Below are 22,194 nucleotides of genomic sequence, written 5' to 3' on the forward strand. Positions count from 1 at the left end.
GTTTCTCTCATTTAATTATATTTTTATGCCAACTATCACAATGATAAATAAGGTTTAATACGAATTATCACAGATCGCAATTGTCAACCCCCCGTACTGATGTGGAAATTCAATATTTTTTAATCATTTAAGTGAAAAATAGAAAGAAAACAAAAGTAGGTCGTAATTAGGCTGAAATGATTTTTTTTTTAAAAAATATCTTTTTCCATTTTTTTTTTTTCAAAAAATTGAGTCTCAGGTAAATTTCATTTACGGGCGAAAAAGGTTGCCTAGGGCTCCAGCCGAAGTCTTTTTTATTTTTTTATTTTTATTTTATTTTTATAATCCTCTTCTCGAAGAAAATCAAAGTAAGAAAAGGAATTCCACTTCTCTACTCGCCGCCCAGACGCCATGTCCTCCCCCTCGCCCAACTCCACCCCTGCCGCTCCGCCTCCGGCCACTCCCGCAGCGCCGCCCCCGGCCACCGCTGCCTCTCCGCCTCCAGCCACTCCCGCCGCTCCGCCTCCTTCCACTCCTACCGCACCGCCTCCATCCACCCCCGCCGCTCCGCCTCCAGCCACTCCCGCCGCTCCGCCTCCAGCCACTCCCGTCGCTCCGCCTCCAGCCACTCCCGCTGCTCCGCCTCCAGCCACACCCGCCGCCCCTCCTCCAACCACTCCAGCTTCCCCGCCTGCCGCCGTCCCACTTCCTGCCTCCCCTCCTCCACCCGCCACCCCGCCCTCCCCCTCCCTCCCTTCCCCGACTCCTCCCTCGACCTCGCCGCCTCCCCCGCCGACCAACCCATCCGCTTCGCCGCCGCCCCCATCTCCACCCTCTTCGCATTCTCCACCGCAGCCTAAAGTGCCGTCTCCACCGCCTCCCTCTTCGCCTTCGTCGACTCGGACAGGCTCTAGCTCGATCTCGACCTCGGTTGTCATCGGTGTCGCGGTTGGTGGGGTTGTGATCGTCTTGCTGCTCAGCTTCGTATGCGTTTTTTGTTGGAGAAAGAAGCGCAGGGCGCCGCCGTCGACGGCCCATTACTATGGAGCTCCACCGCCGCCTCCGATGGCAGGGAAAGGTTAAAAATATCTCCTTTTATTGATTTTCTGGGTAAAATTGTTTGCTCCCCTCCGAATAGATTGACGACTTATATCCGTGCGGTTACGCCCATGGATTTATATTTTTCTCTCTATTTTTCCTTTATCCGTTGATTTTCATGGAAATGTACCGCACCAAGTAACCAACAAGCATAAGTTTCTTATCTTTGAGTAGGGAGCTTTTTTGACAAGGAGATAGGAGTATGGTGGTGCGAGTTTGTGTGTATAATGATCTATATCAAAAAGTTGATGTTTTGTGAAGACAAATCGTGCGTTCTACTTCATGTCGGTAGAATCTGTTAGGACTGCAACTCGCACCAGATTGCAATTTGGACGCTTTCTTATATAGCATCTGCAATTCACTTTTTGTATGGTTACATAACCAATATTTGCATTTCAAAAACGTTCACCAGTCACCAGCAACTATTTTGCCAGTTTTTGTTTTGAAAGAAAAATGTTGTGGCTGCCCTCTTAGCTCTTCTATTTTAGACTTTGGTTTGGACATAATGTTCTTTCAGTGAATTGGTACCAAAATGACTTTGGGGGATGTTTTCAGGTGACATCTATGGTGAATATTGGCAACAGAATGCGCCTCCAGCAGATCATGTTGTAAAGCTTCCTCCTGGACCACTACCTCCTCCTCCATATGCTTCCCGTCCACCTCACTCTCCAAGCCATTTGCCACCTCCACCCCCGCCTCCACCGCCTATGATAAATAGCAGTGGAGGCTCTGTGTCTAATCTTTCTGCTTCTGAGAGCCCACTACCTCCACCATCTCCAGGAGTTGCGCTTGGATTCTCCAAAAGCACTTTTACTTATGAAGAATTGTCTATAGCGACAAATGGTTTTTCAGATGCAAATCTCCTGGGACAAGGTGGTTTTGGTTTCGTACATAGAGGAGTTCTTCCAGACGGCAAAGAAGTTGCAGTAAAACAATTGAAAATAGGAAGTGGCCAGGGTGAACGTGAGTTCCAGGCAGAGATTGAGATCATCAGCCGTGTGCATCACAAGCATCTTGTTTCATTAGTTGGATACTGCATTGCAGGAGGCAAGAGGCTGCTTGTCTATGAATATGTTCCTAATAATACATTGGAGTTCCACTTGCACGGTAAGGCATTATGCTACTCTTGCTTCATTACCTGCTCAAAATTTTGAGCATTCTTACTCCCCTTACTTCTATTTGTCTAGCCATCATTTGTGTAATTGTGTATGCATTGATTCGGAGCACACATTGGGTTCCAGCAATATATTCAAGCTATATAATGAACTGATATTAGAAAAATTTAGAAAAAAGAGTAACTGAAATTGTTCCTTCTTAATTACTTGTAGTAGTTGGTCTATATCCAGAGCTTGATATACATTGTAGATCTTTTTGGTATTCTGTAACAGTTTAAGATATTTGCATGGATAGTTTATGATAATAATTCTTTTTCAGGGAGAGGCAGACCAACCATGGAATGGTCCACACGATTAAAAATTGCTTTGGGTTCTGCCAAGGGATTGGCATATCTTCATGAAGACTGTGAGTTATTTTGCATTTTTGCTATTTTCCAATGTTCACCATCACTATAGACTTGATTTCCTCATTTATAGTTGGTTCTTATAATGAGTACTCTGGTTTGCAGGCCACCCGAAGATTATTCACCGTGATATTAAGGCATCCAATATTCTTCTCGATTACAAGTTTGTGGCAAAGGTAAACAAATCTACTACATCACATAATAAAATAATTTTCAGATAGAATATAATGTCTGTTTATTAATCTAAAAAAGGGATGTTACTTCTGCATTGATATTTGTCATTTGATCTCTTTGCATTCCAAACTTGGATCTCTAAGAATTGTCATTATATATCATATGAAAATCTGCAAATTAACTGAAGGATGATATATATTTTTTTCCCAATTGAATAAGCTCTAGATTGTTTTGCAATAGGATTTTGAAAAGTTACCTTGGTGTTTGTATAGTTTTTATTTGATGCTTGAATGGCCTTACTGAATTTATTTTTCCTTAAAAAAAGAAGTGGTGAAAAATATCTGGCTGTTCTTTCCTTGTATATCTTTAGATGCGGATCATTCTTTTAGCTGAAACCTCCCGAGTAGCCAACAGTTTTTTCTGTATTATGTTTCCTGGTAACTTATTTTAGTCGATTAACCATTATGTTTATTAATTTCATCTATATCTTCTGTTTTGCAGGTTGCGGATTTTGGGCTTGCTAAGTTTGCTTCTGATAATAATACCCATGTTTCCACAAGAGTCATGGGGACCTTTGGGTAAGCTTCATTCTTGTCATTACACTTTGCATATCACTTCTTATCTAGGTTAGCCATGTCTTGTGTTTTCCTTTGCATATCATTTCTTCTTATCTAGGATAGCTATGTCTTGTGTTTTCCTTTGCATATCATTTCTTCTCATCCATATCTTTCCCTGGATTTATGTAAATTATCAGGATCCTTGTCGATTTTCATTACAACAAAAGTGAGATTTACGGAGATATTTTAGTTTAACTTTAAGTCTCATGAATTTGTCTCTATAGGGATATATATATATTTTTAATTTGCCCCTAAAAAATAGTGTCTTCAAAGGCAAATTTTTTATTGTCTCTAAGAAGCTTTATAGAGACAATTACAATTGCCTCTAAAGGTCAATAATTTTTTTAAGAGACAATAATTTGCCTCTAAATATATTTGTTGACACAATTATAATTGTGTCTAAAAGTTATTAACTTTTTTAGAGACATCTATTAATTTGCCACAAAAACTATCTAGAGAGACAACTATAAATGTCTCTAACAAGCCAAAGAATTTGAATTGATCATTTTCCTCATTTTTAGAGACAATTATAAATATATCTAAAAGTCAAGAACTTTTGAGGGACAATTAACAATGTCTCTAAATATATTCATAGTGACAATTATAGATCTTTGACAAAATAATATTTCTATTGACAAATTTATTTTTAAAAATAGATAATTATTTTTAGTGATAATTTATCACTAAATTGTATTAAAACACTTCTATTTCTCTTAAAGAGTGCGAATACTAAAGTGCATCAGGTAAATACAATAATTCATAAAAGAGTTACATGGTTTATATTATATACACCAATCCACAAATATTAACATGAGTCGAGCAGCTATTTTAAAAAGTTGACCATGAAGCAGACTCTGCAATTAACCTTGATGGCTTAAGTCTTGTGCTAATAGGTTAATGTGGAACCCACCAAGTCTCAAAAAGATGTCTCCGGTTTCCAACTTATATTTCCATTGATCAGTAAATACTATTAATTTCACTTGATTCTAGAATTCAGGAAATAAAACAAATAACAAGCATATACCAAATTGTTTATAAAATAATAGTCCTGTAAAGAATTAGTTTATCACTGTTGTCATATTCTTCGGTATAGAACATTTTCAAACTTTAATTGTAGGCACTTCCAAAAGGTGCTAGTCTGATGCTTTTGGTTATACCTGTGGCACAAAAGGAAAGCCAAGGTGCATGTGAATTCAGTGGATGATGAAACCTGCAGGTGAAATAAATAACTAAAAATTTTCTAACAAAGATAAGAATACAATGTGGTGCAGAAATTTTATCTTCACTGTAATACTCACTTTCTTCTAGAGGTCATGATATTAGAATCCTTAAGAGGCAAGTAACCTGCAAACAGTATGAATAGGATGACTCCACTTGACACATACTGTTACCCAAGGATCTCATGATGTCGAAGGAAGTTTTGGTAGTGAAATGGGCAGAAATCCGAACCCATGACAGATGTACAGAAAGTCATTGACTGTCCTCGTGTCTTGCCTGTTGCCAGTCGCTGAGACGAGCAGCATTCTCTGCGACATTGACAATGTTAACTTGATAAATGGTGGGCGAGCAGCAGCAGTGGCTTTTTCTCTATATTTGAGACTATCCGATAATGGATTGCAGGATAGCCTTTCTTTCTTGTCTGCCTAACATCAAAATCCCAAGATCTCAGCATTGGCGCTGCCAACCACTCGATTCTCTTCTAACATCCTCTCCTTTATTCTCATTCAATCACTTGGGTAACTGCATCTTGGCTGAGGATTCTTCTCAATGGCCTTGCCAAGGGAGAGTAATCGCCTCTCGGCTGACACGGCTTACATAATTCTGATGCCTTTGCTGAGGCAGGATTTGAGAGTGAGATTTAGGTTGCTGCTGCTTCCATCGTTGACTTTGCCCTCTGCTGCATATGATGTTAATTAAATGAGAGGTGTGTTTTTCACTATGGAGAATAAATAATTCACTCCGATGGTATATTTTAAGTAGATTATTAATTTTTCAATAATAATAATATCATTTTTAGAGATGCATATTAGAATTATGTCTGTATGTTTCCCCCTATTATTCATTTGTATTGTAGTGTTTGTATCCTTGCATCATATGTTTGAAAGGATTCCTTTATTTACATTCTGAAATTGAGCATCATTTGTTCATTTGGTTTGTTCCTACTTGTATCTATAGCTGGCAGGAATCTTTTTTGGCCTAAATGATTTGTCAAGTTTCGATGTCATAGATTTTGCTACCATTGAATTGACCTGTAGACACTGTTTTCTTGTAGTTATCTGGCACCTGAATACGCATCTTCAGGCAAGCTGACAGATAAATCAGATGTGTTCTCATTTGGTGTAATGCTTCTAGAGCTAATCACTGGACGGCGCCCTGTTGATACATCCCAAACTTACACGGATGATAGCCTGGTTGACTGGGTCAGTTTAGTGATTGCATAACAGTCTTATCTGGTTCTAATCATTTCTTTACTTCCGCCCAACTTTTTCAGTTTTTTCTTGTAACTTCAGGCAAGGCCATTGCTTACTCGAGCTCTTGAAGATGGCAAATACGACGGTGCTCTTGTTGATCCTAGGTTGGGAATGGACTATAACCCTAATGAGATGGCCTGCGTGATTGCCTGTGCTGCTGCATGCGTGCGCCATTCAGCACGTCGACGGCCAAGAATGAGTCAGGTTCGGTCTCTTTCCTTTCCTTGGTGGTTTTGTTTATAGTTTTTTCAAAGTTTATAATTGTATACCATCTTGAATTTGTGCCTCGCATTGGTGTTCACATTTTCTTCTTAGTCCATTTTTTGATTCTTGTGATCTCTCTCAGTCATCGCAATATTACCAACCTTTCACTAACTTAACAAAGTGTAACCTACAGATTGTCCGTGCTTTAGAAGGTGATGCATCTCTCGATGACTTAAACAATGGTGTCAAACCTGGTCACAGCAGGTTTTACAGTTCCCATGACAGCAGCTCTGATTACGATTCCAATCAGTACAATGAGGATATGAAGAAGTTCAGAAGAATGGCAGTCACAACTGAAGAATTTGCTAGCAGCGAGTACAGTGCACCAACTGGTGAATATGGACAGGTTCCATCGGCTTCAAGCAGTGAAGGTCAACAAACTCAAGAGATAGAATTGAGAAATAAGAAAGACAAGTATGACTATGGTTTTGGCAGCAATTTGTGAGAAGCGCCTAATCTATTCAATTGTAAAGCCCAGCCTTGTTCCACGGCTAGGAAAACCAAATTCATCTGATACAAAACAGGAACAATATTTTCATAGGTGTTTGTTTCGTTGATTCCAATAATGATGAATAGCTTACTGATTCTTTTGTGATGTCTACGTTTTTATTGATTAAATACTGAAATGAAATATATTTCTTCGACAGTTGATTTACTTCTGGTTTAAACAGTGGGAGATTAGGATTTTATCAAATGATTTGTGGCTATTAAGATTTAAATGATTTTCTTGCGAGTTTGTTCTTTAATTCTACAAATACATTTCAATCTTTAATACCATGTTTATTTGAAGTGAAATAAATAAAAGGCAATTTTGAATGTGTAGAAAAGAAAAGAATCTTCATTTTATTTCATATATTGTCTTTATTTGGATTAAATTGAAAAGAGAAATGATTCGTTGTTAGTTTTCATTCATTTTCATTTAATTCGAGTGGAAATAAAATAAAGAACTAAGGTGACGTTTAGTATTTTTTTCTTCTAAGAATTAGAATAGGAATATGAATCTAAGTATGAAATGGATATAAATGTGTATATGAATATAATTTTTAAAAATAATATTTAGTTAGTTGAATATTTTTTATTAGAATAAATTATTTTTTTTATTTTTTAAGAAAAATAAGAGAAAAAAATTAAATGTAAGATAAAATTGAATGTTAGAAAAAAAATATGATAAAGAAAGTGTGATGAAAAAAAAAATGTGATGGGAAATAATAAAGAAAAGGAAAATGTGATGATAGAAAATGAGGAAAAAGAGTGCGATGGGAGAGCATGATGAGATAGGATGAGAGAGAAAATATGATGAGAGAGGAAGTGCAATTGAAGAGAATGAAAAGAGAGAAAGTGTGATGAGAAAAAATGAGAAAAGAGAGTGTGTGTTATGGGAGAGATTGAGTAGAAAGAAAGTGCGACGAGAAAAAAATGAGGAAAGAGAGTGTGACGAGAAAGAAAATATGGTGGCAACACCTCATGCACTAACTACTAGACCATCCCGAAGGGACGTGATGGGAGAGAAAACATGGTGGCAAAAGGTGAATACGCTTGCACCCAGCGCCCCGGCTAACCCATCACAGGGCCAACACGGAGGAGGTAAATCATGAACGACTACTAGCTTTTGGAACAGTGATTAACACATAAGTAGGGGCGTAACTATATAAGGCTCAGGGGGTGCGGCCGCACCCCCTGGAATTCAAAGAAAATATTAAAATGATGAGAAAATTTTTTTAAAAAAAATGTATAGTCATAAATTTGAAACTTTCTCGTCTTTTTAGTAAAAAAATTCAATTAAAACCCTTTCAACCTAACTCATTTTCCTCTTTTCTCAAGTCAATTTTTTTCTTTATCCGTTGTTCTTCTTCCTCCTATAATCTCGAACTTTTATTTTCCTCTTTTCATTTTTTTTCTTCCTATAATTTCTTTTATATTCTTTTTTCTAACTCTAATTTTACCCACAAAATCTTTCGCGACATGTCGTTGCCATTATAGCCCAAGTCGCTATCACTGGACACCGATTGCTACCATCGTCACTGTCATTTGTTGCATGATCTTTGTCTTCACTTGGCTAACGTTGTCGCTTCGCCGATGCTCCATAAAAAAAACATCTTTTAATTGAGGTGAAATTTACTTAATTGATTTCTTTCGCTTAGCCGACACCGTTATTTACTGCCAGCATCACCGTCATCATTCGCCGACTCCATCACTTTGCCCCTCCTGAATGGAAATCCTAGCTACGTCACTGCACATAAGGGAGACATTTACCTTGGTTATGCCGATATTCGAACCCCAAACCTCATGGTGGCAACACCTCATGCACTAAAGCTGGGATGAGAGAGTAAACATGATGACAAAATATAAATACACTCACCCCTAGCGCCCCCGCTAACCCATCCCAGGGCCGACACGGGGGAGGTAAATTATGAACGGCTACTAGTCTTTGGAATAGTGACTAGCACATAAGGAAGGTATTCACCTCGGCTTTATCGAGTTAGAACCCCAGACCTCATGGTAGCAATACCTCATGAGTTAGCTACTAGACCGTCCCGAGGGGACCGGATGGGAGAGAAAACATGGTGAGAGATGAGGACGGAGAAAATGTGATGGAGAGAATGAAGAAAGATAAAGTATGATGAGAGAAAATAAGGAGAAAAAGTGTGTGATGGGAGAGATTGATGAGAGAGAAAATATGATGAGAAAAAAAGTATGATGAGAAAAAATGAGGGAAGAGAGTGATGGGAGAGAAAGAACGATGAGAGAGGATGAGGATAAAAAAAACAGTACGATTATTCATCTAAGATTATCAACGAAAATCCTATTTGATTTAAGTAATCGGTGATTCCCGAATAATAATCTATATCCGACAGATCAATAAAAGGAGTATGTAATCTGGAATCGAAAAACTTCGAAAAAGTAAGATTTTTTTATTTAGGGTTAACGAAATTTTTTATCAAAAACTATCATCAGGTAAGAGAAAAATGAAAAAAAAATGTTTTAAGAAATAAAAAAAAAGAAAGAAAAGACGTAAAAAAATAAGGAAAAAAAGAAAAACTTAAAGAAAAACGAAAGAAGTTTAAAATTTAATTCTTATTCTCATTTCCATCAAAACTTAAAGAAGGAGATGAATTTCATCAATACCCAAATTTATAGATTTTATTCTGAAATTTTAATTTCATTTCCATCAACCAAACACAAAATTTAAAAATAAATTCATTCCCTTATTCCTAAACCCCTAAACCAAACACCACCTAAATTCTTTTCCAATTTATCATTTATTACCATTTCCATTTCCATTTAATCTATAAAGAATTGCAGAGGCAGTAAAAAGTTAAAGATTTGACCCGATAGGATGAGGGGGCCGGTTAGAGTAAGAGATGCCTATTCCAATTTCCAAACATCAATTCATACGTATCTATAAAACCTACACTACAGTCAACTTCCAAATGTTTTTACAGGAGATGCCTCAAGGTCGTTTGTTCTCATGTCTAACAGACTCGATGTCTTTCTGATAGGGTTGAGAAGGAATGCGACTCACAAGCAAAACCAAAGCAGCCCCAATGAGAGCACCAGAGAGATGGGCAATGTGATTGACTGCCATGAAAGAGCCTCTCCCAAATGTCCCTGTCAGGTTTGTCGAAGCCTGTGCAGCTTCCATGACCTACACGGCATTGCCACGAAACAACTCATTCGAAGCAAAAATTGCTCATTTGATTAATCAAAGAGTTAGTTGCCCTCGTAAGCAATACATAAAGCATGGAGGTTGTTTTCAGGTCATAGCAGAACAGTGACGGAATAATACTTGGCCAAAGTAAATCTCCCAACAAATGCATGATAACCTTCGATTTTCATTAACTTTTTTCAAGAATCTCCACGTACCTTATCAATTACAAACTGACCAAGGATAAGAACTTCAATGATTTTCCTCCAATCCCATGACATCTGCAATAATCGTGTTTGCATTTTATGGAATATGGATAACAATGATCAGAGAGATGCTTTCAGTGAGTAAAAATCAGTAACGAATTACCTTAACTAGGACGCTTATTGCAAATAGTCCAAAGACTGCACCAGAAGCTCCTAAAGATACTGCAGATCTTGGGAGAAGTAACCATGAAACAAGGTTAGCTCCGGCACCAGTAAGAATGTATGATATCCACAATGCAAAATTCCCTTCTTCCTCCTCTACTAGTTTTCCTGATAATAAGGACAAGGTAAATACAAAGTTGTGAATATAAAGAAACTCAACACGGAAAAAGAAAATTGTAACCCTTCAAGAGAAAATTACATAATCTTACCAAATATATACAAGAAAAATAGGTTGCTAGAGAGGTGGTTCCTGTAAAGTGTGAAAAGTAAATCCTACAGTGAAACATTTATTTTGACGTTACTAATCATGAAAGAAAAATAGAGCCATTTCATCAGTCCAAACCCTGAAACCCATTAATTACCTTGCAGCTTTGCAGGTTTCAAATACAGGGAGAAAAACAAATCACTATGGCTATGAAGTTTAGAAGGGCTAACCAGCTAGCATGGCAAAATGTTGCTGTCACAAACTGGAACCACGCTGGCAAGCCATGATACAGATACAGGATTTTGATCTCCCGAATCTGTAAAAGGAGAATATATTAAAAATTTTACTAAGCACCTGTCAGTTCCGTGGATCAGGAGAGGCTTTAGGAATTGGAGACATCTAATGTTACCCAAGAACGTAAAGAAACCCTTTCACATTTCACATAGAGAGCCAAATATCCTTCATAACACAATTATATGAGTTTACAACCATCAAATAATACATATCCATCACCATCATCCTCACCACCAAAGCCATGTTTGTCCCAGGCTCCCAGCTAGGCCAGTTGCTCCATATAATTTATTGGTTGCCTTTGAATGTGTCATACTATCCCAATTTTTTTTTTCCTTTTATCATCTATTGGTGTTACATCTAATTGTTCCTACATAATAATATATTTTACATCTATCAAGTAACTTCACATATCCATCTTAGCATTTTGATCTCCATTATATTACTTTTTTTGTACGAGTTGTTTTCTAACTCCCATAAAATATTGTAGCTAGTATGACTGTATAATTTATTTTATCCTAAGGGTCACTCAAGATCAAATAAGACTCCAAAAACTTCTTTTAGTTCCAATCACTCATTCTTTATCCTGTCTATCATACCTTCATCCATATAGTTTTGCAAATTAAATGTAGTATATGATACATTGACGAAACAACATATAAGCAGACAACCTAAGCCTACATTTATAGATCATACATTGCAATTATTTGGGTATATATTAGAAACAAAGAAGGATTACCACCACAATTTTGACAAAATCAGAAAATACAGACACTAGTGCAAAAGTGCATCAGAGTTTCTCAGTTTCAAGAGAACAGACTAAATACCTGAAAATAAAATTCACAAAAGTCTTTCAAGTTTTAATCAATTCTAAATATATTGATGATGAATCAAATCATGACTCTCTCTCTCTCTCTCTCTCTCTCTCTCTCTCTCTATATATATATATATATATATATATATAGTAATTTTAGCTTGCACACCTGCGTGGGCACCCCTCACAGGTTCGAGGCACCTCGGATGATCCAAGGCATCTCAATCAAATTTTTTTCCATATTTTTTTAAGTTCCTAGTTGTGCCAATAAGATTTTGCTTTTAAGGTTTAGGGGTTGGGTTATAGTATTAAGTAAAAAAGAAATTTTAAATCATAATTTTTTTTGGGTGTGCAGGGATAAGATGTGGATAAGGAAATCAGATTCTCTGTCCCGAGATTTCCATGTCCCTGTGTCTCCTTGTCTATCGGACGGCAGGGCCGTACTTGAGTTTTCGTAGGCCTGAGTCAAAGTTTCAAAATTGGGCTCTCTCACATTGTGAATTATTTTTCTTAATCAAAAGTCTTCTTCATTAATACCTATAAAATACAAAGCAAAATACTAATTGATTGCAAATTATTATAGCCTTTTGAGTTCTGTCCTTCGCTGTCCGAGTCCGACGATCATCCATAATTTGCAAAATATAATCACATTCACTTATTGTAAATTTGCAATGTTCGGAGTCCGAGAGGCGAGAGACGAGATGGTTGAAAGTTGAAATGTTTAATTTAAGACTAGCTGAAAAAAAAATCATATTTTAATTTGTTAATTACATAAACAGAATATTACATATGTGGGATGACTAAGAAAATATATAGAAGGGCTGAATACTTTTTTCCTAAGCCACTTAATACAAAAGCTCAAGATAAAATATATGTATATATAATAGACCATATTTTTTGGGGCCTCCTATGATAATGGGCCTTGAGACAAATGTCTCTCGAGACTATGCTCAGGTCCGGCTCTGTCGGGCGGTCATTGTTGGTGCAACCTTAGGTCAAGGTTGACCTGGTTGACCCGACTCGAGTTGACTTGACTCGAGTTGTATTTTGATGTTTGACTTGGGAAGATTGTTGATGCAACCTTAGGTCAAGATTGACCTAGTTGAGTTGCATGTTGATGTTTGACACTCGTGGAAGAGTTGTATTCTTGATGTGAGACAAGAATAGATGGTTGGGAGATTATTGGTGCAACCCTAGGTCAAGGTTGACCTGGTTGACCTGAAAAGTCCAAGTATGGAGACTTGGCAAACGAAAAAGTCCAAGCAGGGAGCTTGGCACGCGAAAAGTCCAAATATGGAGACTTGGCACTGGAAAAGTCCAAGTACGGAGACTTAGCGGGAAAGTCCAAACAGGAGTTTGCACGGAGAAAGTCCCGTGAGTGAAGCGGCGGTCGGAAGTCCCGTGAGTGAAGCCAGGCGGTTGGAGAAAGTCCCGGTGAGTGAAGCAGGCGGGGAAAGACTGAGTGGTGAAGCTAGGCGGTGTGGAAATCACAGTGAGTGAGCGGTGAAAATCCTAGTGGTGAGCTAGGTGAAAGGGAAAGTCCAGTGAGTGAAGCGGTGAAAGTCCCGTAAGTGAAGCGGCGGTGGGAAAGTCCTAACCGGGATGTTGGGCGGTGTGAAATCACTGGTGAGTGAAGCCGGTGAAAGTCCAGTAAGTGAAGCTGCAGGAAAATCCAGATGGATCGGGATGATCGGACATCCGGTGTTGAGGAAGTCCAAGTAGGTCAAAGGATTGACCGGACACTTGGGAGGTCAGTTAGGTCGAGGGAGTGACCGGATGCTAGGGATGAAGTACCAATAGGTCAAGGTGACCGGATATTGGTTTCGAAGTCTTGGGACTTGGTTTGGGCCAAACCAAGCTCCGGATCGGTCCACCGGACCGATCGGTGATCTGTTGCTCGATCGGTCGGTGACCGATCGATATCGGTCAAGCTCTCTGTTGATTCTTGATCGACGTGACCGTCGCCAGCAACGAGGCAAAGGCGGTGATCGGTCCACGGGCCGATCGGTATCTGATCGGGGACCGATCGCATCGAGAAAGCAAGGTTGGGATCGATGCGTGGACCGATCCAGGTATCTTTGATCGGTCCGCAGGCCGTCGAACCCGCAGAAGGTGGGCGCTTTACGTGAAGAAGCTGATCGGTCCGGGGACCGATCGAAATAGTCTGATCGGTCCCCGACCGATTCAGTACTAGCCGTTGCGTCGCAACGGCTAGATTTCTTCTGTGTTTTTCTTCGCTTTCTTCGCAGGTATAAATGAGGGCTACAGGACTTCGGTGAAAACTCTCCGTCCTGCTACTGCTTCTTCCTTCTGGAAGTTCTCTCCTGCCTGAAGCTTCTGCTTCTTCTGGTGCTCCGAGCTTTGCTGAGCTCAACCGCTGCTGAAGCTTCGCGTGAGCTTCCCCGACAGTGTTTTTCTTCGACTGGCTTGCTGTTGCATCTGTCCGTGAAGTTGCTACTTCATCCGGGACCCCAGTCGACGAGAAGGCGAGTTAGTGTTTGTACATTGTTCTTATCTTTCTACTTGTATTCCTTGTATTCTATCTTGCTGTTGCAAGTTATTGTGGCGAGGTTTCTCCACCCACAAGGAGTATATTGTATTAGCCGGTTCTCCGGGGACTCATCCACCGACGGATTGACCGGACTCGTCCACCTTACGGACACGCCGAGGAGTAGGAGCCCTAATCTCCGAACCTCGTTACATCCTTGCGTTGAGGTTTGTTTTTCTTCTCCTTAGTTTCTTTCTTGTATTTCCGCTGCGACTAACCTAATCGTAGGAAGAAACGCGAAAGATTTGGGGCGGCTATTCACACCCCCCTCTCTAGCCGAGTACAAAGGATCCTAACAAGTGGTATCAGAGCGAGGCCGCTCTTCGACGGATCAACACCCGGGGGAGCACGGGCTAGAGATGGATCTCTATGGAGAAGACATCACCATTCAACCCTTCTACGAGTCTCACGACAACTTCACATATTGGAAGGTAAGGATGATGTATTTTCTTAGAACTAATATGTTAAATTGGTTTTGTGTACAAGAAGGGTTTTCCCCTCCGATGGATGAGGAAGGAAAACCTATCAAGAAGAAGGAGTGGACGAAAGAGCAAATCCGACAATCCGAAATCAATGACGAGGTAACAAAAATTATTGAATTTGCTTTACCTAATAATGTTTTGTGCAAGATAGATAGGTACAACAATGCCAAGGAGTTGTGGAACAACTTGACAAAACTCCATGAAGAGGAGCCTAGTGAGTCAAGTAGCTCACATCATGGAAGAAGCGAATTGGGAGTCGAGGGCTACTCAACATCCAAGGAAGAAGAGGAGGAGAGTTCTTCTTCAAGTTCGGAGCAAGAAGAAGAAGCTTCACCTCCGGAGGGATGAAGAAGAGAGCTCGCATCCACCCTCAACCCTAGGTAACTCAAGCAATTTAAGTTCAATTAAATTACATATTATGTGCTTTGAGTGTAGGGAACATGGACATTACAAGAGTAAGTGTCCAAAGAGGGTAAGAAAGACTCCACCGGCGCCAAAGGTCAAGGAAGCCGGAGTCCCGAAACGCAAGGGCAAGGAACACATCGTGTGCTTCCAATGCAAGCAAAGGGGACACTATAGGAGCCATTGTCCGAGGGGGAGGCAACCTCACAAGGGCAAGAGACCGGGCACATCGATAGGGGGAGCTAGGGCAAACCCTAAGGTAACCTCTAAGGTTCATTTTTGCAATTCTAATAAAATGCATGCTAGGAATTTTATTGCACTTGTCGATAATGACAAGCATGATAACCTTAGAAATCAATACATGTGCTTAGGTGCTAAACATGTCAACCTAGATAGGGATACTACTAGGAATGCTAACCCTAGGATTAACACTTCTAAGGTTAAGGAAAACCAAGGTAGAAACCCTAAATCAACTAGACACATGCCTAGGAATATCTCAAGAGAAAATGACAAATTAAAACTTGAGGTATTAGAGAGGGAAAATCAAGTCTTGAGGTCAAGACTTGATAATTTAGAAAAGGCTCTTAAAAACATGGAGAAGCCATCTCTAGGGTTTAAGAGTCAAAAACCCAAGTCCAAGGACAAGAAAGGTTTGAGTCACAAACCTAAGCCCCAAATGGTCAAGCCCACATATCATAATGTTCCATTTGATTATGGAACAAGACCTAGGGCTAGGAAGACCATTACCAAGGTCACAAGGGGAGTCACCCCTATAGTTGACCTTGATGAGACCCAAATGACCAAGGCTTTAAAGCCTAAGAGGGTCATTAGGAGGGTTGCTAGGGAAGTCATCCCTAGTGAATTTTTAGTGAACCCAATGAGCTCAAGTAGGTATTGGGTTCCTAGGAGCATTTTCTCTACCCCATAGATGGGTTAGAGAGTGTCAACTCCAATAAGAAGGGTAGTTAACCCAACTTTAAGGAAATTGACACTCAAGGAGCATTTTCAAGGTTTTTGGGAACCTTTGAAAATGAAATGGAATAATCTTTATCATTCACTCCTTGGAAGAGTAAAGTGTGCCAAAGTGAGAATATATTAATCTCACTTTAAGTTGACACAATTTTGAAAAACCTAGAGAAATATCAAATTGGGATTTTGATATTCTCTTAGGTAATCAAGGCAATCCGGGCCTTAAATTAGAAGTGCTACTCTTGTAGAATTTTAAATGGTATAAATCAAACAAGAGATCAAGAAATGCCAATTTGGGTTTTGACATTTTCTTGGAGCACTTTGGGCAATCTAGGATTAGGACTTAAGTTAGCTAAGTGATTAAGGATACTTAGATAGGGAATTTAGGTATTTTATTTGTGCTAACTTGCCATGATTGGTTGCCATATGCCATGCCATGACATCATATTTATTTTATTATCATTTGAAATGTCATGATAATGCTTAGGTTATCTATATGTCATGTGTTAGTTTAGTTTCAAACTTTATGCCATGACATCATGACATTGGCACATGTTTTCATTTATGTTATTAATTTATGCCATGTCATCATCTCTTGCATTAATAATCAATGAAATTGATTTAAGAATGAAAAACACATTTTGATATTAAGATCAAATTTGTGTTTAGAAAATGCATGAGACCTTAGTCTAAGATACCTAAACCCATATCTCACATCAAATTGACTTGAATGTGATTTGATACACCTTAGATGTGTGTGAGATATTAGGATCATGAGTTAGGATCAAGGTACATAGTTCTTGTACCTAGATGAGCCTAATTCAAGAAATGGGGGATCATAGGGAAAGCTTGTGTACAAGTCATGTGCATATAGCCCTAAGATTGTGGTCCCAAATTAAAAGGTTTAAAATCATTTTGAAATTGATTTGAAAAACCTTGATGAAGCTTTCCTAGTGATAGCACTCATCATTGAACATTGTGATACAAAACTGACTTAACTTTGAACTATTTCAAAGTTTTCGAATTTTGTATCAAGATTTGAAAATGGAAACTATTTTCATAGAAAATTATTTTCCATGATAGTGTATGATATGAGGAATGTATCCTCAAAGTTTCGTAATTTTGAATTTTCTGGAATTTTCTGAGTTTCGAATTTCGAAGGAAATCGAAATTCGATTTTCGATCGGATCGTCCGGGACCGATCAGAAGCTCGATCGGTCCGGACCGATCCGAGTATCTGGATCGGTCTGCGACCGATCCAGGAGTTCGAGCACCGCGATCCGGTGAAATCGGATCGGTCCGGGACCGATCCGGAGGTTCCGATCGGTCCGGGACCGATGGCGTCTGTTAACCTGCCGAATTTCAATTTGTCGAAATTTCAGTTATGGAAGTTGTGATTTTGGATTTCTAAAGGTTTGGAACTTTCAAAGACATTGTTGGTGCAATGGTCAAGGGGAGTTGACCTTTAAGGGGAGTTTTACCTAATTGTCAAGGGGAGTTGACTTTTAGGGGAGTTTTTACTCCTTAAAACTTTTGAGGATTAGTGATATGAGATTATCACTAAGTTGATTGTTGAGTTTAGTATCAGGGAAATTAGAGTTTCGATGAAAGGTATGGGACTTTCATTAGGAAGAAACTTTGACCTTGATATCCTCCTTTACTTTTGATGTGTGTCAAAAGGGAGAAGTTCGTTGGAGAACCCAAGTTAGGTTATCGGGTTAACCTAAGCTGGGGAAGAATGTCAAGGAATGTTCAAGGAAGAACATTGGAATTCTTTTGATGTGTGTCAAAAGAACTATGGAGAACCCAAGTTAGGTTATCGGGTTAACCTAAGGAGAATGTCCGAGAATGTTCAAGGAAAGAACATCGACATGGAAGATGGTTGGAAAACCTAAGTTAGGTTATCGGGTTAACCTAAGTTAGGTTATCGGGTTAACCTAACTTGATTATAGTTTTGTCAAACATCAAGGGAGATTGTTGGTGCAACCTTAGTCAAGGTCGACTTGACCTGGTTGACCGACTCGAGTTGACTTGACTCGAGTTGTATTTTGATGTTTGACTTGGGAAGATTGTCGATGCAACCTTAGGTCAAGATTGACCTAGTTGAGTTGCATGTTGATGTTCGACACTCGTGGAAGAGTTGTATTCTTGATGTGAGACAAGAATAGATGGTTGGGAGATTATTGTGCAACCCTAGGTCAAGGTTGACTGGTTGACTGAAAAGTCCAAGTACGGAGACTTGCAACGGAAAAGTCAAGCAGGAGCTTGGCACGGAAAAGTCCAAATACGGAGACTTGGCGGAAAAGTCCAAGCACGGAGACTTGGCACGGGAAAGTCCAAGCAGGGAGTTTGGAGAAAGTCTGGTGAGTGAAGCCAGCGGTCGGAAAGTCCAGTTGAGAAAGTCCCGGAGCGGCAGGGAAAGACTGAGTGGTGAAGCTGGCGGTGTGGAAATCACGTGAGTGAAGCGGTGAAAATCCTAGTGAGTGAAGCTAGGTGAAAGGGAAAGTCCCGGTGAGTGAAGTGAGAGTCCGGTACGTGGCCGAGGAAAGTCCTAACTGGGATGTTAGGCGAAATCTGGTGAGCGGTGAAAGTCCAGTAAGTGAAGCAGGAAAATCCATGGATCGGGATGATCGGACATCCGGTGTTGAGAAAGTCCAAGTAGGTCGAAGGATTGGCGGACATTGGGGAGTTCTAGCAGTCAAGGAGTGACCGGATGCTAGGGACGGTACCAATAGGTCGAGGTTGACCGGATATTGGTTCGAAGTCTTGGGACTTGGTTTGGGCGGATCGGTCACCGCACCGATCGAGGATATTGTTGCTCGATCGATGCGGTGACCGATCGATATCTAAGTTTCGGTTGGTCGACAGGGCCCGTCGACGAAGCGAGTGATCGGTCCATCGATCAGTTACGTCCTGATCGGTCTGGGACCGATCGAGACGTCGAGAAAGCAGGGTTGGGATCGGTCGGACCGATCCACCGATCGGTCCCGCACCGATCGTAACCCGCATGAGGTGGGCAGCTTTACGAAGAAAGCCGATCGGTCCGGGACCGATCGAATAGAGTCCGATCGGTCCCCGACCGATTCAGTAAGCCCACAGCCGCAACGGCCAGATTTCTTCTGTGTTTTCTTCGCTCGCAGTATAAATGAGGGCTACGGGACTTGGTGAAAGCTCCGTCCCCGCATCGCTTCTTCCTTCGAAGTTCTCTCCTCAAGCTTCGCTTTTCGGTGCTCGAAGCCACGAGCTCAACCGCCGAAGCTTCGCGAGCTTCCGTGTTTTTCTTCGGTCTTCTTGTTGCATCCGTCCGTGAAGTTGCTACTTCATCCCGACGAGAAGGCGAGTTAGTGTTTGTACATTGTTCTTATCTTTCTACTTGTATTCCTTGTATTCTATCTTGCTGTTGCAAGTTATTGTGGCGAGGTTTCTCCACCCACAAGGAGTATATTGTATTAGCCGGTTCTCCGGGGACTCATCCACCGACGGATTGACCGGACTCGTCCACCTTACGGACACGCCGAGGAGTAGGAGCCCTAATCTCCGAACCTCGTTACATCCTTGCGTTGAGGTTTGTTTTTCTTCTCCTTAGTTTCTTTCTTGTATTTCCGCTGCGACTAACCTAATCGTAGGAAGAAACGCGAAAGATTTGGGGCGGCTATTCATACCCCCCTCTCTAGCCGAGTACAAAGGATCCTAACAGTCATGACAACCTCGTGATGTGCACTGCATCCTTGAGATATGATCTAGCTCGTCCGATCGACAAGGAGACATGGAGACATAAGGAATCTCGGGACAGAGGATCTGATCTCGTGGATAAGGCGTGCAAGATATCAAATCTCATATATATATATATATCAAATAGTTTCTCAAATCTACAATATTTTCTTTCCTAGTTTAGCCGAACTAGGACATAGAATTCAAGATTTACTCATTAGATAGAATGAGTTCAAGTTTATTTTAGCCCCTCAGTAAGATGAAGTGAAAGATCATTATTTGATCATTCAAACCAAGATAATAAATTTGTTTACAAAAAAAAAAAAAGAACTAAACCAAATCAAACGTTTACCTTTACTATGTAGTTTATTTTACCATTGGTGTAAAAAATATAAATAGACAAATAGCACCAACAAGGCATGAGAAATTAACAACCATGCAAAAACATTTTGGTCTAACAAATGTACAAATAAAGGTCACCTGAAGTATGTGGTCTGCCACATAAATACCGAGGTTAAGCAGTAGTATCCAGAATACTCCACTGGCGGGCCGGTTTTGTCCTCTACTCCCATCAGGCTTTGCCAGCTCCAACTCTGAAGTCATATCTAATAGAAAGAAAGAATTATAAATCAACTCAATCCACAGTAACAGAAGTAGAGAACCAAGTAATGAGAATACAATCAGGTATTGTATTATCATGTCATAATCATAAAAAGAAGCCGGATTTATGAAGCTTATCATGTCATAATCATAAAAAGAAGCCGGATTTATGAAGCTTATCATGTCATAATCATAAAAAGAAGCCGGATTTATGAAGCAAAATGAAGCGTTCTGGTTTCCTTTGCTATATTACAGTCTATTCAGAATCTTAAATTCAATAACAAAATCACCACCAGATGCAGCGCCTGAATGAAGAAAAGAGTTTTACACACGCACAAAACAATTGAGGGGCACAACCCATTTTCAGCCCAAGTTAAAAAAAAAAACTGACGAAAAGGCCTAATTTTTCCAGAGAAAGATGGCAAACAGGAGATTTCTCTTCTGGCTATTAAAACAGGAGAAGCCACCTGTTCTAGTAACAAAAAAAAAAAGTGTGTGTTTAGCAATGGAATATGTGCATGATAGAGTGAGCAATCAAAGGAGGAGAAGTCACCTCCTCTAGTAGCAAGAAACAAGAGAGTGTTGTCCCCTCGGTGCGGTGCGGTGGTTGAGGCATGGGGCGTTGCCACATGAGGTCTTGGGGTCGAAACTTGGCGCGTCCGAGCATGTCCTCTCTCATGCCTTGGCCACTTGCACTAGTAGTCACTCGTGATTTACCTTCTCTGTGTTGGCCTAAGGACGGGTTGACGGGGGCGCAGGGGACGAGCGAATCGCCTTTTGTCACAAGAAACAAGAGAGTGTCTGAGCGAAACTCGGTGTCTCCTCGGGGTGGTGCAGTGGTGGGTGTTGCCACATGATGTCTTGGGATCGAAACTCAATGTGTCCTCCACATGCCTTGACCACTTGCACTAATGGCTAGTAGCCACCCGTGATTTATCTCCACTGTGTTGGCTTAGGGACGGGTTGGCAGGGGCGCTAGGGGTGAGTGAATCACCTTTTGCCACAAGAAACAAGAGTGTGTGTAAGTGTGTGCTTCACAATGGAAAATGTGTGTGATAGAGTGAGTAATTTGTAAGTTGTTGGATAAACATCCAGTGAACAGAGAAGGGGGAAATAGAGAGGAAAGAATCAAAGAAAGATAGAATTCAGGAATTAAGGAGAAAAAAAGGAAGAAAGGGGAAATGAAAAAAAAAAAAAAAAAAAAAAAAAAGAGAGAGAGAGAGAGAGAGAGAGGAGTTTAATTGGACTATAAGATGGGTTGAGAAGTATATGATGTTTAACTTTAGAGGGAAAGGAAAAAGTGAGTTGTTGTTCAATAATATGATAAGCTTCGTACCTAACAAGTCATCATGTTCTAAAGGATTTTCATATTTAAAATGGTTCTTATTTGATTTTTTTGAATTTATGTTGTAGGATATAATTGAACAGAAATTTGAGCTTCAAATAAGAACATTAGGAAATTCTTGTGAACACAAGGTAAGAATTTAAAGTAGCACATAAACTTGTAATGTTATGCGAAGCGTGGAATTACAGATACCTTGTAATGTTATTCGAGGAACCGCAGACCCAACCAAGAAATCAAAGCGATTCTCCAATAACTGCAGAAGTGGAAGATAGACGAACTAACAACGAACCTGATCCTTTAATTGCGAAAAGGCTCCGCCGGCGAGACAAAAGAACCACTTTTGGCCGAGAGGGGTAGCACCGGCGACCTAACGGGGCAGGGAAAACGACGGAGGGAGGACGAGAGTAGCAGAGCGCCGAGAAGCGAGTTGGGGCGACGATGAGCCCGACGCCGGCCGGCGGACCCGGCAACTGCGCGAGGCCACGAAGATGGCCCATTTCTTCCCCGATTCGGAGCGACGGAACGAAGCTAGGAGCGTCGGCCGCCTGGACGCTCAGATGGTGTTTTTATTTGGGCCAGAAGCTTTACAATAGCGGGCCGTGATCGAATCCCTAATGCCCGGGCTCAACGA

At 40.4% G+C, this 22,194-nt stretch overlaps 2 protein-coding genes across 2 annotated transcripts; one reads left to right on the forward strand and one right to left on the reverse strand.

The window, feature by feature from the left end:
• Window positions 1-332: 332 nt before the first annotated feature.
• Window positions 333-6,717, forward strand: LOC122000784 (proline-rich receptor-like protein kinase PERK1). Its single transcript, XM_042555239.1, has 8 exons — window positions 333-1,057; window positions 1,633-2,184; window positions 2,512-2,598; window positions 2,702-2,772; window positions 3,272-3,348; window positions 5,660-5,807; window positions 5,898-6,062; window positions 6,256-6,717. Exons 1-8 carry the CDS (start codon window positions 391-393, stop codon window positions 6,565-6,567), a joined length of 2,079 nt encoding a protein of 692 aa, XP_042411173.1. The 5' UTR covers window positions 333-390; the 3' UTR covers window positions 6,568-6,717.
• Window positions 6,718-9,438: 2,721 nt separating this feature from the next.
• LOC122000785 (rhomboid-like protein 11, chloroplastic) lies at window positions 9,439-22,157 on the reverse strand. Its single transcript, XM_042555241.1, has 7 exons — window positions 21,853-22,157; window positions 20,099-20,223; window positions 10,632-10,717; window positions 10,406-10,446; window positions 10,138-10,304; window positions 9,987-10,049; window positions 9,439-9,768 (listed from the first exon to the last, which is right to left on the reverse strand). Exons 1-7 carry the CDS (start codon window positions 22,058-22,060, stop codon window positions 9,574-9,576), a joined length of 885 nt encoding a protein of 294 aa, XP_042411175.1. The 5' UTR covers window positions 22,061-22,157; the 3' UTR covers window positions 9,439-9,573.
• Window positions 22,158-22,194: the final 37 nt, after the last annotated feature.

Source organism: Zingiber officinale, chromosome 7A (genome assembly GCF_018446385.1).
Source record: "Zingiber officinale cultivar Zhangliang chromosome 7A, Zo_v1.1, whole genome shotgun sequence".
Lineage (NCBI taxonomy): Eukaryota > Viridiplantae > Streptophyta > Magnoliopsida > Zingiberales > Zingiberaceae > Zingiber > Zingiber officinale.

Bases quoted from the DNA above. Each gene is read 5' to 3' on its own strand.
- LOC122000784 (XM_042555239.1), top strand. From the start codon at position 391: ATGTCCTCCCCCTCGCCCAACTCCACCCCTGCCGCTCCGCCTCCGGCC. The intron at 3,349-5,659 runs GTAAGCTTCATT...GTTTTCTTGTAG, and splicing joins AGAGTCATGGGGACCTTTGG to TTATCTGGCACCTGAATACG. The intron at 5,808-5,897 runs GTCAGTTTAGTG...TTGTAACTTCAG, and splicing joins ATGATAGCCTGGTTGACTGG to GCAAGGCCATTGCTTACTCG.
- LOC122000785 (XM_042555241.1), bottom strand. From the start codon at position 22,060: ATGGGCCATCTTCGTGGCCTCGCGCAGTTGCCGGGTCCGCCGGCCGGC. The intron at 20,224-21,852 runs GTTCGTTGTTAG...TCTTTCTATTAG, and splicing joins TTTCGCAATTAAAGGATCAG to ATATGACTTCAGAGTTGGAG. The intron at 10,718-20,098 runs GTGACCTTTATT...CTCCTTTTACAG, and splicing joins TGGCAGACCACATACTTCAG to ATTCGGGAGATCAAAATCCT.